The sequence below is a fragment of the Triticum aestivum genome, chromosome 1A, assembly GCF_018294505.1.
Source record: "Triticum aestivum cultivar Chinese Spring chromosome 1A, IWGSC CS RefSeq v2.1, whole genome shotgun sequence".
In the NCBI taxonomy this organism is placed as follows: domain Eukaryota; kingdom Viridiplantae; phylum Streptophyta; class Magnoliopsida; order Poales; family Poaceae; genus Triticum; species Triticum aestivum.
Genome location: NC_057794.1, coordinates 499,392,983 through 499,407,837, shown reverse-complemented (window position 1 = coordinate 499,407,837; position 14,855 = coordinate 499,392,983). Strand labels below are relative to the sequence as shown.

The 14,855-nt window shown below is 46.8% G+C and overlaps 1 protein-coding gene and 1 pseudogene across 1 annotated transcript; one reads left to right on the top strand and one right to left on the bottom strand.

Annotated features, from left to right (window-relative positions):
* Positions 1 to 7,711: 7,711 nt before the first annotated feature.
* LOC123191200 (uncharacterized) lies at positions 7,712 to 12,398 on the bottom strand. The gene is made up of 3 exons (XM_044604032.1): positions 11,897 to 12,398; positions 8,468 to 8,694; positions 7,712 to 8,377 (listed from the first exon to the last, which is right to left on the bottom strand). The coding sequence occupies exons 1-3, from the start codon at positions 12,396 to 12,398 to the stop codon at positions 7,712 to 7,714; spliced, it is 1,395 nt and encodes a 464-aa protein (XP_044459967.1).
* Positions 12,399 to 12,614: 216 nt separating this feature from the next.
* On the top strand, positions 12,615 to 14,568 carry LOC123191118 (uncharacterized; annotated as a pseudogene).
* The last annotated feature ends 287 nt before the right edge of the window (positions 14,569 to 14,855 follow it).

Genomic DNA, 14,855 nt, shown 5'->3' with positions numbered 1-14,855 from the left:
GGACTTATCCCGTCCCAAATATAGACCCACTCTAATGACATGATTAACTTTTAGTATTTTATGGCTACCATTGTTAGTATTTTCTGAGTTGGAAATGTCTACCATTTCATGGTAGCTGGATCGGCGCCGGGGGTGGGGGGGGGGGGGGGTGGAACGGGAAATACAGAGGTTTCGTTCCCGGCCCGGCTTGCGAAGGACAAAACCCCCCGCATCTTAGAAGAAAAACAGGTTTCACATACACATGCTTCGTCTCACAGCCAAGATGTGTGCATTTCTTTTCGGTTTTTCTTGAAGAGGATCAGGAGCGACTCAGTCGTTCCAAAGACATGGCATGGGGCAAAATGCTCCAAGATATGATACAGCTTAGAAAATTGTGCTAGTCAAAACAATGGTCTAGAGAAATACGATTGATCTTTTTATTCGCTTTTATGTGCGAGTCCCTTTTTTTCTTTTTGTACGCTTGTAGCCCGAAGAATTCGTTTCCCAGGGCAGAACGGCACTTGAGCCAACGCTGATGAACTCACGCTGCACCTTTGCAGTCACTCCAAAAGTTACTCCTCCTGGTAGCGTGTCGTGTGAGGTGTGAAGGCAACATCGCGGCATGGTTTTCGTCCGGACGCAGAAGATCCCGTGGTGATTCGGACCACCACGAGTCACGAGTAGTCGTCAACAGTGGGTCTCGACTGTTCACGGCCGGAAGCGAGGACTGTGGGGTGGCCACGCACCGAGGGCAACAGTGGGTGGTCTCTTGCGACTTGCGACGATGACATGGTAATCGGGCTATGCCGTAGCTGTAGGTCGCCCGCCGGCCTACGCTGCTACTACAGTCTAAAAGCATCTCCAGCCGTTGGCCTTTAGGCATTTTTTTCGTCTTTTGGGGAGCTGCCGACGAAAACTTCAATCTGGGGATGGAATTTTTTCCACTCGTTGCGCCCCCAAAGCTCCATCAATAGGCTCCTCCGACAAGACAGGGATCATCCATTCTCCCATCCCTCCTTTCCTCCAAGCAAGAAACAAACAAACAGAGCTCCATCGCCAAGAAACCACCACCGAGTTGCTTGCCGGTACCAATGGCGACCACCAAGAAGAGGGAGATGGTATTCTTCAACACGGAGGCTGCGCAGTCCCCGTCGTATTAGGAGGCATTTAGAAACGCCTTTGAAAGACTAGAAAATGCCTCCTAAGGTATAAGAAGGCGTTTCTGAAAAACGCTAGAAATACTCGCGAAGGGAAATATACCTGTGTGGGCGCTTTTGAAGAACGCCCGCGATGCACAGATCATTGACGGCTTCAGCGTGCAAAATTTGCGATGACTGAACATCTAGTTGTGGGCCTCCCTCTCCCTCTCTCACCAACACACTAGTTGCTGGGCTGCATGTGACAACCGGCCAAGCCCAGCTCAAATACACTAGGACACACGAGTTATATATAATATAACCCAAGCCTAATCTGAATCTCACCAGTCAACACACAAGTGTCTATCTGCTTCTATCTGCTTCTATCTGACAACTTCGTGCGAAGTATTACACAGCGCTGCTTTTAAACAGGCAATCATTCTGTTCGGTAGGCGATATGGGACTAAATAAACTGCCCCGAGCGTGAACGGTTGACGCTAAAAAGAAAAACGTTTACTACGATTCGATCCAGCGACCTCCCTTCTGCGATGTCCCAAAGGTGGAAGCTTGTAATACGAAATATTCCATACATTAGGGTCTCTTCTGAAAATATTACAGAGATTTGGAGGCGTTTCCCCTCAAGAACGCCTTCAAATGTGTGGTAGCAGTTTGCAGAACGCCCCCTATGCTTATACATATTACGGCACTTTCTGAAAACGCCGCTGAATGCCCTGTATTTAAAGGCGTTTCTTCAGTACGCCGTTACCTGAGCATATTTGAAGGCGTTTTCTCCAGAAGGCCTTTAACAGAGCTAATCTAAGGCGTCTTTGAGAACGCCTTGAAGAAAATGCCTCCGTTAGTCTGCCGTGTTGTAGTGTCTCCGCCTCCTCCGGCGCACCCTCGTTCGAGGACGTCTTCCCGGAAATCTTCGAGCTGCTGGACGGCCGCGTGTGGGCGGGCCATGGCATCCGGCGCGCCGGCTGCCCGCGCATGCGCGAGGCCTTCGCCGCTTTCGGCTTGCCCGCGCTGGAGCCCATGGGCGTTGTCGACTCGCTCGACGTGCTTCTCGCGCAGAGCGCGCAGGGGGTGCTTCGGGCAGGCCGCCGCCGGGGACGACGGCCAGGAGGAGGACGAGGAGGCGGCGGCGGCCGCCCTGGCGGAGCACTTCGGGATCAGCGCGCGGCGGGCGCGGGGGCTCCGGTGCCTGGACGGTGCGCACGTGAGCCGCGAGGTGCTGAGACACCACGAAGGAATCAATTTTTTTTCACGGCGGCGGCGGCCCCCCGCGCCCGCGCGGGGACAGCGGCGGCGGCAGCGAGGGCCAAGCACGAGGAGGATGCGGGGCGGCAAACTCGGCGGATCCGACGCAGCTGGACGTCGTCGTCGAGGCATTCTGTGCGGGCGGGAGTTGGTGGGGGAGAGAAAGAGAAAAGAGATCACGTGGGTGGGCCTGAAGGAAAAGCGAGGAGAGAGAGGGAGTGGGAGGCTGACAATGGGCCCAAAGCAACTAAAGTAGTCTCTCTCCTCCCCCAGCTGCCCCCCGGGATCCTGGGAATGGGATGAGAGCGTCGGCCGTAGTTTTGGCCAAATCCGGCGATATTTGTACTCCTGGGGACGCGAGTAGAAACTTTTTTGACCGCCGGCGCTGGAAAAGTGCTCTTGGGGGCCTTCCTGGGGAGACAGGTGGAGATGCTCTAACCAGCCGGGACTGTACTGAATCGACTTTCCGGCGTTTTCTTTTTCACGGCTCTAGTATAAGGGCATCTCTAAAGCAGATTCGTAGCTAGCCGGATCATCAAGGCAGATGTGTATCGATCAACTGGGTGGTGCGGGCGTGTTTTCTTTCGTAAACTGAAGACAAATGTTGAGAGATTTGCAGGAGTTCTGACACGTATACGTTGGACTCCGACACCCCCGGTTTACTCAAAACCCTTCTCGGACCCCATGCCTCCATCCTTCCTATTTTCTCTTCTTTCTATTTTTTCTCTTGCCTTCGCCGCCGCTCCACAACCCCGGCCGCCACTCCACACCCCTGCCGCAACTCTGCGTCTCCGTCACCTCCAGCGCTCCAACAGGGCTCCACCCTGCTTCTTCGTCGTCGTTTAGCCCCTGCCCTCCGACCGCCCCGCCAAGTACCATCCGCTACTGCTATACTCACCATGCCTGGCAAGTGAATCGTCGGAGCTAAAAACAGTTTTACCTTCTTCTTTCTGGCAATGGATTCCTATTTCGAGTACATATACGAGCACTATGTTGAGTTGTCCGACGGCTTGTCAGACGAGGAGTACTCCGATGAGACGGTGTGATGTAGGCGGTCGTTGAAGACGCGGAGCTTGCATAGGAACATGTTCTCAATTTCAAGGGCTCGATCAAGGGTCATCGAGTGCTCAATCGCAACAGGGCGCGCGACCATTTGACACGAGTAAAATGCACTCGTGGTTATTGGACTTACCGTATAAGCTCACTTTGATCACTGTACTCAGAAATACAGTTAATACGGTCATTATATACGTGTTGAGGTGATTATACGGTCACTGTAGATCGTATAGCTCCGTATTTCATCTTGGTCAAACTATCCACGTGCTGCCTCATCAGCTCATTTTCTCCACGGGTCCTACCTGTCAGTGGGTGAAGAAAGAAGTAGAGCCAAAAAGTAAAATGATGCACAAGCGTGGATTGCAACCGGAGAACAGATGCTCGAGTGCCAGTAGTCTAACCAGCTGCGCCAGTGTCGCCTTGTTGTTGCATAGCTTTAAGTTCCCTTTCAGCGATGTATGCTCGCATCGATCAATAGACGACCGGCCGGACCGGCGGAGCTTAATTAGATGCCGATCCACCGATGGCAGCTATCTAGCATGGACGACGATTTACAGTTTGGATGGATCGGCTCGCGCCTCACGCAGGTGCCTAAACAAGTGAAGTACAGTACCTATGAACTAATTAACAGCTAGCTCTTCTTATTAAGTAGCAGTATCTCTGAATCTGAGATGGAGCGCATCCGTCCACCTCCACCCCCATTGATCTATCTCGTTCGTCACATGCCATGCGCATAGCTGCTTCCCAATGCCTCGCCTGTTTGTTGAAATGGAATCTTGTCAAGTACGAGTAGCAGCTAACTAGCTGCATCGCTGCACGACTGATCCACGCATGCATCACGCACTTAACCGCGGTACTTAGTTCACTACTCAACTACTTGAACAGAAGCCGGAAGTTGTCATGTGAGTAGTGAACTACTGGGAGCATTTAACTCGACACGTGTTATTAAGAAAAACGCAACACCTATATACTGGAAGCTTTTAACTCAACACGTATATATTTCAACTACTGGAAGCTTTTAACTCACGTGACAGTTTCCACGCAACAGGTAAAAGTTTCCACTAGCTAGAGCACATACACGAGAGCTTTGGGTTCAAATCTCTGTTCGCGCGTAATTTTATTTCCGCTCTGCTTATTTCTCCCACCCCCTGACAGGTAGGACCGACATGGGCAGAGAAAAAGAATGAGCTGACGAGATTGTTTGACCGGTCAAATAGATGACATACGGAGCTATACGATTTGTCAGTAACTATATAATCACCTCAACACGTACATAATGATCGTATTGACCGTATTCCTGAGTACAGTGACCAAAGTGAGCGTACACGATAAATCCAATGACCACGAGTGCATTTTACTCATTTGACACTGACGGCCAACTACTCTGCCCCAGATGCACTCTTCGCTGACCATTTTTGCTGCGTTTTGGTACGCGCAAAACTGTCTTCGATCGATTGTACCATGGCGTCCGGTCCTATGATGACTACTTCTTCTTGAAGAAGGACGCCGTGGGAACGGTTTGCTTCTCTGGTTACCAAAAGTGCATGGCCGCACTCTAGATGCTTGCATATGGCACGACCACTGATTCGTGGGACGAGTACCTATGGCTGTCTGAGAGCACATGCGGAGATGTCATGGTCAGGTTTGTAACTACCATGGTCGAGGTGTTCGGACCTCAGTTTCTGAGAGAACCAGCTGTGGCAGACACTGAGAGGCTCTTGGCAATCTCAGAAGCAAGAGGGTGGCCATATTTGCTTGGATCTCTCAATTGGATGCATTGGAAGTGAAAAAACTGCCAGAAGGCTTTACACGGACAATATTAGGGTCATGTTAAGAAGCCCACCATCATTCTTGAAGCAGTGCCATATGATCTTTGGATTTGGCATGGCCTCTTTTGCATGTCTGTGTCTCATAATGACCTCAAAATGTGTTGCAGCGATCGCTGTTGTTTGCGAGGCTAACCGAAGAAAAAGGTCCTCCTTTCACTATACTGGCAATGGACATGAGTACAACGTGGGCGACTATGTGGTTGACAGTATCTACCTTTCGTGGGCTACCTTTGTTAGCACCACCTCTAACCCAGTTGGCTAGAAAAATGCTCACTTTGCCCAACGACAAGAGACAACTAGAAATGATGTCGAGAGGGCATTTGGAGTTCTGCAGGCCCATTTTGCAATTGTTCGTGGATCTGCTAAATAATGGCATCCGAAGACCTTGTGGAAGGTGATGACATGTTGTTTGATCATGCACAACATGATCGTCGAGGATGAGGGTGACGATGCTGCCGCAACTCTAGAATTTGAGAACATGGGTGATCCTATCCAACTTTGAGACCAGAATTCGACCACATTTGAAGAGTTTGTTGAAATGCATCAACAAATTCGGAATCGACAAACTCACGAGCAATTGAAGAAAGATATAATTGAGCATGGGCGGTTAGAGGGGAAACAATGTTGGGATGTAATACTTAAACTTATTTAAAATTTGAACTATTGTGGCTATTTGAATGTTTGTACCCTTTGTATGCGGCTATTTGCACGTCTGTATCCTTTGTATGCGGTTATTTAATCGTGCAGATCTTTAATTTTTATTGAGGAAGACCCGATATATGCGGCTATGGTTGAATGGCGACCTCCCGCATCTGCGTCCGTGAACTGACCCCCCCCCCCCTTCCGCGGACGGATGTGGGAGGGAAAATGAATTAACCTCGACGTAGCTTCATGCAGGTTAATTCATTTCTCTTCCTTTTTTCATATTTTCAAAAATATTCTCGGTACATGTTTTCCAAAATCCAAATTATGTCTAAAAAGAAAGAAAAACACGAATTGAAAATATGCTAACACATTTCAGCGTTTTTGTCCGTGTAATTTAAAAACATGTTGATAGCATTAAAAATATGTACACATTTTAAAAATGTTCATACATTTCAAAAAAAATGTACGTGGCATTTTCCAAAAATGCTTATACAATGTAAAAATGTTTCTTGACACAGAGCCAATTTTTTTTGTAACATTCAAAAAATGTACGTGACATTTAAAAAAAATCTTCACATGTTTCAAAAGAGTGGCCTTATTATAAAATGTCTACACAATTTAAGCAAATGTTCATGTAGTATGAAAATGTTTAAGTACCACTCGTAAAAATGTATGTGACAATTAACAAAAATATTCATATGTTTCAAGAAAAATGTTTGTAACAATTAAAAAGTATACAATGCAAAAAAATGTCCGTGTGGTATAAAAAATATGTTTCATGGCATTCAAAAAATGTTCAATGTGTATTTGACAAATATTTAACATGCATTCAAAAAGATAATCAAAACAAGTATCTGAAATAAAAAACTATATCATGTATTTGAAAAATGCTCAACGTTTATCAAAAATAGTTCCCACATGTATATAAAAAATGCACAATGTGTATTTTTATAGACACGTGTTGAAAAAAAAAACCCAAAGAAACTAGTGAAGAGACACAGAAAGACCAAATAACCAAAGAAAACCAGTGATGATACGAAGAAAAACAAAGCCGGATAAGAAAACATAGAGAAAAAAGAAGAAGAAACGAGCCAGAGGCGCGACAGTACTAGGTTAGCCCACTCCTTCATGCCTAGAGGTGACACCGAGTTACGTCTTGCAGCGGGCGAGAAATAGCCCTGGAGTCCTCTCTATATATTGACATGATCGAACACAGAAATGACACAAACAAAGTTGATGTGATACAAAATATGCTTGACTTTTAGTTTTTTAAATCAAGTCATGCACCAAGATGGCAAAGATGCAATTCCCCACTAGAAGCCTCTGCATGCAGCACTCCATTGCTGAACTGCTTTTTGCTGGCTCTGTCCTCTCGTTCAATTGTTCCATCCATTGTCCAGTACTGGACCATAGTCGATTTCGTTTTTCCCAGTGCAGTACCACATATACAGATTCAAACGTATGTGTACATCACGAGGACGTACAAAACACATAGGAAAGTTATCAGCAGCTACATATACTAGAAATCAAATTCACAAAGAAGTTACCCATGGCACTCAGAGCGCACGTTTGCTTCCATCTTTGCTTTGCAAGAATGAACAATTTCCGGATATCAAATCCAAACAAGTGACGAATACACAGACTGGCTTCTCTTAATCAGAGCATTAGGCAAATCGGCATATGATCCGGAAATAAGATGCTGCACGAGTAAGCCAGGAATGCCAGCATACAAATTACAGTTAAGTAGCTGAACAACAAAATAGGCACTTGCTACGGCTACGCAACACTGAATACCAGACAACAAGTTCATTCTCCAAGCTCCATGAAAGGGATATGCGGACTTGGTGAGTAAGGCTCTATATACCCCATCATCAAGATAGGCAGCTGGTCATTAATAAGGAGGGACCAAGCAACAGTAATCTCCAATTTACAGTCACCAAGGTTAAATTCTTTTTGACTTACGTTGCTGGATTCCGGTGTGAAGGCAAAATAATGACTTGTGCAACCAGATTGTTCCAAGATCTCCATGAGAATTTCTAGCCTTCCTTCTCTTTTTACCGAAGCAACTTGCCTTGACAGATCCAGATAGCCCCCTTCACCCACGGGAATTGTTCCACCTTTTGAACCAAACAACAAAACATGCTCAGATGGGCTCTCAGAAGGTAGTGAGGAACAAACAACCCGGATGCCATTTTCAGAAGGCAGTGAGCCCTCTTGAACACGGATACTAAGGATGGTGGCTTGGAGTGATCTTTCAAGATGCGCATAGCACAACTCTATTGTGCAAAAGTGGCCACTGAGGTGACGCGTAGAAAAAGTATCACCAACATCACCATTATAAGAGAAGGCTTTACTGATCAGTGCTCTATCTTCAGACTTTGTTGTGCCCTTTAGTTTTAGTTGGATTTCAATGTTGACGGTGTCCATAGAGATAATTGCACGAGACGGGCTAGTCAAGTGCAAAAACGGATCCTGCAAACATCACCATTCAACATGAACTAATCAACAAGGATGCAGATGCACACAATAAGAAAAAAGAAGAAAAGGAAGCTACCCACTTACATGCTCCGTGAGGAGTTGGTAGTCATCCCTAGTGCGAAAGAAGAGAATGTTGCGACGATTGTCCACAACATCTCGGGCGGCAACCACACCGTACACCTTCAGTGGCCAGTTGTGGCATTTCACTTTTGCAACTTTAATGGAGTACATTTGCATGGTCCTCCGGCAACCAGCATCCAATGGGACGTGGCCTGGTATGCAGTGTGTAAAGAGCATGGGGCTCAACAATGCTGCATGCAGGCGAGTGAAGTATGTTGTTAATCTAACATGAACTAACTAAATAATCCATTCAAGCAGATGTACACATTAATATGTACTAGTTGGATGCCCGTGCGTTGCCACGGGACAGAAACATTTATAAAGGTAATGCACGATCAAATTATACAAAAGTAAATGCTCAAGGTATCTCTGGCTACATGCATCATGCGTCATCTCCTCTTAAACTCTGTTGTGAGTCAAGTATTTGGGGTAGGGGACCAACAATATGGTCATGTACTAAGAACCTCACATAAACATTGATAATGAAGGGTTAGACATCTGGTGGCAACATTTGATACTACATGGCTAGTAGGAGTGGCCATCATAAACTATAGAAGGAAATCGTGCTCGGACTCTTCCCATGATTGTTACTCAAGCCATAAGTCTTTACTTCCTAATGCATTCCCATCAAACGTAAAAAAAAAATCCATTATTTACCTTTAGTTGCTCTCTTTGCATCATGTACATCAAATACAAGAAAATACCATGCAGCATATAAGAAAATACCATGCAGCCATTTATTAGTTCACAAGAAGATTGTCTAATGGAGATTAAGCTTAGTGATATGCAACAAAGATGATGCAACAAAATGAGACAGTGTACACAAACTATTTGTATGAAATATAGCTTTATTTCAACATTATAAAAAGGGAATTGCAAGATTACATCTGGCTGGCTACAAATAAAAATAAAACAAAATAATACAATTGCACTGAAACTCCACAACTTACAAGTTCATTTCAAACAGAGTTGCTTTCCCCTCCAAGAAAACAATCTGTTAACACAAGCAGGAGCATTGACACTTTCAGAAACCTGAAAAGAGAGGACCTGTCTCCTAGAATTTTCAAAAGAAGGAAGGAATTTTACCATGCTCCCCACGCCCTGAACCTCTAATCGAAATCAACCATAGCCGTTCCCCAGCTGCCTTCCCACGCTCGACCCGCGAGCCTGCCTGACCATTTCTCTAGTGCATCTTTGTAGCCATAATAACCTTGCTGTATCCACCTACAATTGCAGCCATGCCGCTGAATGGAGTGTAGTAGGGCAAGAACATCATTTCAATGTCCGACACAACCTGCACGACCTTGGTGTCCCTGAAATGTTGATGTGTGCCCTGCAAGATCTCCTGCCTATTATAGTCATGCGCCCCACTATTCTTTAAAACTTGTGATGTCTACTGAAAAATTACATCTTATGCACTCTAATTAGCCAGTTAGAACATATGTAAATTTCTAAAAGCATATACCAACTTTCAAAAATCTACAGTAAGATGGGAATAGTTGCTTAACAGTTTACTTTTATGTGAACTGTAAATTCAGTAAAGGAAAATGGAAGAAAATATTGTGCGAGTATAGACTGTACATTCCTCTAGATAAAGCAAAGTCTTTGAGCACAACTTTTAAATGTATGTGTATGCTCCAGTTTTTCTAAAGCTTCACCTATATTTTAGTTTTATATAACCAAGACCATTGTCTTATCCTTGACATGCAAGGAGAATTAAAAATCCAAGGCCTATAGCCTATAAGACCATAATCGCAAACCCTCATATAATCAACATGCACATTTCCTAAACATTGCAGCATCACTGTACCTATGTAAGGGCCCAAATTTGGCGTTTCAACCAAGTTTCAAGCCACACGAGTTCCCCCCAAAGATACTTCCGTTGCTTCCAGTACTGCAGCATACTGTTCATATTGTCTGAAATCTCAGCTGCAAACATCATTGTCAGAAAAAAAAAAACAAGGCTTCTCGATACAAGGGGCCAAATCTAAAACTCTGAACAGAGTAGTGAATAGTAAATTAACACAATACCTCTTGTATTATGGAATTGTAATATCAACTCGTGTGCATCTACAGATCTAGGATAATAAAATTGAGATCAATACATTAATTCACACTTGAACAAGTTTTAGTTTTAATCTACATAGCAAAAAACCACTCGCGCTATTGGATAAGCCACAATATCGGGGCTCAATTTGCAAACCTCGCAGAGCACAAAAGTTGTTCGTGCTTGATCTTACCCACTTGGTTATGCCCCTGTAACAGGATGATTCAACATAACCAATACAATTCGTCAGAAAAAGGATTTAAGTGGGTGAGGGGATCTGCACAATCCACAATTAGTGCACGTCCAGAATAGCAAATTCGATATAAACTACTCCCTCTGTAAACTAATATAAGAGCGTTTAGATCATTACTTTAGTATTCTAAACGCTCTTATATTAGTTTACGGAGGGAGTATTAGACAATAGCTCAAAAATTCTGCACAGTAACTGAAAGTTTTGGCACAGCAGTACACTCTCCGCCTGTTAAATTTTTGAACATTATCTGAAAAATAAAGAACACAACGAAGGAATTGGGAGGGAGATAGATGTCACTCTCAAAGCCACCACGCGGAGGAGATCGGGGCCGAGCTGCCTGCAGGGAGTACGACGGTGGTAGGGGTGGGGCTTGAAGATTAGAAGGTCGACATCAGAGGGCGGCAATTGAATGGGCCGTTCTCCATAGCCACCCGCCTACACGAGCCTCGCGTGCCTCCCGCTCGCACGAACAGCAGTGCAGCCTCCAGCTCCTACCCGCACGCCCGCTGGCTCTACTGTTTAACTGCTCTAGAAGGGCGGCGCCACCACAATGAAGACGACGATGGCGTTAGGAGCGGGAGAAGAGCGTCAGACGTCGGATGGAGGGTCATCGAGCAGAAGAGAGTCGGGGTGGGGCGGCGTCGTGTACAACCAGGACCGCAGCCACCACAACCACGATGTGAACGAGGAGGGCAACGATGGTGGGAGGCATGGGTTGGCCACGCAAGGCTCCTGGCGGCTGATCGAGATCTGGGGCGGCGAGTGGCCATGCAAAGTTCTGGCGGCGGATCGGGATCTGGGATGGCGAAGATGGCGTGCACAGGAGGGTGGGTGCCACGGCGATTTTTCCAGGGAGAGGATGTGGTCGGGGAGGAAGGTGTTGTGGGAGACGAGGGCATGGAACGTGTGATCGTGGGGAGTAGTTATTTTTTCTTTCCGATTTTCTTTTTTCGTTTTTAATTCCCAGCGGGGATTGGAGGCTGGGTGAGTCGTGCGGGACAGAGGGATCGTACGTGGGGATCGAACAAGGTCGAACCATCACGACGACGGCAGGTTCTCCTTTAATAGTAGAGATAAGCACACATATCCATACATGTTTGCTCATTCGTGTCTTCGAAGCTGCAGCCGTTACTGCACGTGCGTTCCCAGCGACTAATGTAGTTAGCGAAGTTGCTCTCCTCAATCATCTCCATCTCCTTCTCCTCCTCCCACTCCATGTCCTCATCTTCGCGTATGGATAGCAATTTTATAGTAAAATTCGGTACCCATCTACCGAGCCAGTCGAAAACTGCCGTGATCAACTGCAATGTGGAGATATAGTGCAGGAAGGGCTCACGAGTAAATATGCATGTTGCTAGGAATTTTGTCTCTGTGGAGACTAGTTGGCGCATGTCATCCCACAGCTCATCGATCAGCCACAAGAGCGAGTTCAGTTTTAAGCCGAACCTCGGCGCCATGGTGTCTGCCTCCGCAGACATGTTTCTGGCTGACCCGGCTATGGATATGGAGATAGTAACCAGCAGCTCCTTGAAATGCTCCTCCGTTTCCTTGTCACCATCATCGCCAATCTGGCGCTGGGTCGCAGGGAGGCTCATCTCACTTTCATCGCTGATCGGGGGCTGGATCGCATGGAAGCTCCACCGGAGCAGAGAATCGGCCCGACTTAAGATCCTTCGCGACGTCTTGCAACTGTAGCAGACTGACCTGCGGACCCGCGGCGTCCCACCTTAATCATCTTCTTCTCCAGGACCTGGATCTGGCTGATACTTTCCTCCGTGAGCTTCGCGGCAGCGCACACTTCCTGGCTCAACATGAACATGCTTCCCTTCCCCCCTTACCTCCGTCGCCATCTCACCGTCGGCCCAGATCTTTCCATCCAGGATTCCCCAGAACCAACCGGCGGCCAGGCAGGGCCGAGCGAAGGCGAGGTAGGGAGGGACGGGGCGGTGTCGGCGTACGCAGGCGGCAGGACCCGGCGGCGAGCGGGGAGGGGAGCGGTCGGAGATACCGTGCGGTGGCGTCCGCGGGCCGTGCCCTCGAACCCTAGGTTGACCAAAACGACTCGCACAACTCGTTGCCGCGTGCCGGATCAGACACGTCCCGGGTCAAGCACACGTCCCGGTTAACACTGGCGAAGACGTTGAGATGGAGAATTCATCCTTGGCATACTGTCGAAGTTCCAAGAAGACGTCGGCGACGTCGCTTCGGTGCTCGAAGCAGAAAGGACGAGGAAGGAGGCAGCGGCAGCGCTAAGCTTTGCCTTCAGGTTAGAGCTGTGCTGCAAGCGGATCGACGAGCTGTGGCTCGAGATGCGCGAAATACCGAGATCGTTCTCGGCGGAGAAGAAGGATCTAGTTAAGACCATGACCATGTTTACTTCTGAGCCGTACGTGCACCGCATCGCCAAGCTGAAACGGATCTCTGAGCGTATCACCACGCTCCCGCGGTTGGACCCAGGTCTTGACTCCAAAGTGAAATCAACGCTCGTCGAGTTGAAATCGGAATCCTTCTTATCCGCCATGGAGGGGGAGAGGGAAGGTGTCGCGGGAGGAGACGGAGCGAAATCTTCCGCGGAGATGGACAAGTCATTCGCTGCTTACCGTCTCTTCTGGGAACGGACATGGGGCACTGACTACAGGATGGGTTTCTTCTTCATCTACAGCATGGGCACTGACTACAGCGTTACGAACATCTGAGTGAGTAACAATCTTAGCTAGGTTTCTTCTTCATTTACTGCATGCCTAAAGCAGGCCGATTCCTCCTATAAGAGCAGGAATTTACTCTGAAGTATGTTGCCAGATTGTTACTGTTTTATTTTTCTTGAATGGATCGCAAAAGGAGTCTTAGTTACTTCATGGTAGATCTATAACGCATGCTTCGATTGGATCTGTGCAGCATTATTGAGCCCCATGCAATATACACATTGCACGCCAGGCCGCATCCCTGTTGACGCTGTTGCAGGGAGCACCTTGCAGATTAACTCCATCAAAGTCTATGCAGAGAAGAACTTGGGCATTCACTGGAGGTGTATGGAGTGGTAGCGGCCCGAGACGCTGCAGACCGTCATCGCAACCCTCTCCTCCTTCGTACATGGAATGACTGCCAAATCCTCACAAGTACACATGTTGCTTTATTGTCTTATATACTCTCTTGTTTGTTGCCTGCGTCATTGTTAATAATCAGTTAATGGCAAATGATGATTCTCGCAGGATCCTTTTTTGCAATTGACTGGGCCGGTACGTGCAATTGTGTCGACGGATACTGTTTACATTGAAATCCAACTAAAAGTAAAGGACGAAACAAAATCCGAGGATAGAGCACTGATCAGTACATTCTACCTTTATATTGCCGAGCAACATGGAAGTTTCCTTGTCAGCAGCCCCTTATGCACAGTGGAGCTATGCTGTGAGAGACTTCAAGAGTCAGTTCAGGCCACTATCCTGAGTGCAGTAATTAAAGCCCATGAAGGGTCATCTCTTTCCACATGGCGGAAGAATTGTCTGCTCTTCACTACCTTGTCATGGTTATGAAGATATCACTGGGCTCCCATCTACGGAAGTTGTGCTGCTTGAGTCACGAGATGGAAGAATGCCAATGGCTAGAAATGGTCACCTTGATCTAATACGGTGTGTGGTTTCTGTGGAATTAAGAGGAAAGTTGAAATTTATCATAAAGACCTATTCACCTTCACACCCTGCTGAGATGGCTACTTATGATGTCCTCTTCACACCCCAAAAATGCAACATAAGTAAAAAAAACATGTAACCTTGATGGTGGCTCTAAGGTGGAGATTACTGTTGCTTGGTCCTTCCTTCCCGCATCGAAGATGCTATCTTGTTGAATAGATACATGGACCATGTGTATGTGAGTCTTCCATGTCGCTCTGTCATCTATTGTACAGTCTTGTCAAGCTATGTCGGCCTTTTGATTACTGTCAAGCTATATGAAATGTTTAAATACAGAGGTACTCCCTCCGTAAACTTAGTAATCTAAACGCTCTTATATTAGTTTACAGAGGGAGTATATGTGAATTAATTGTAAATTGTTGTGTT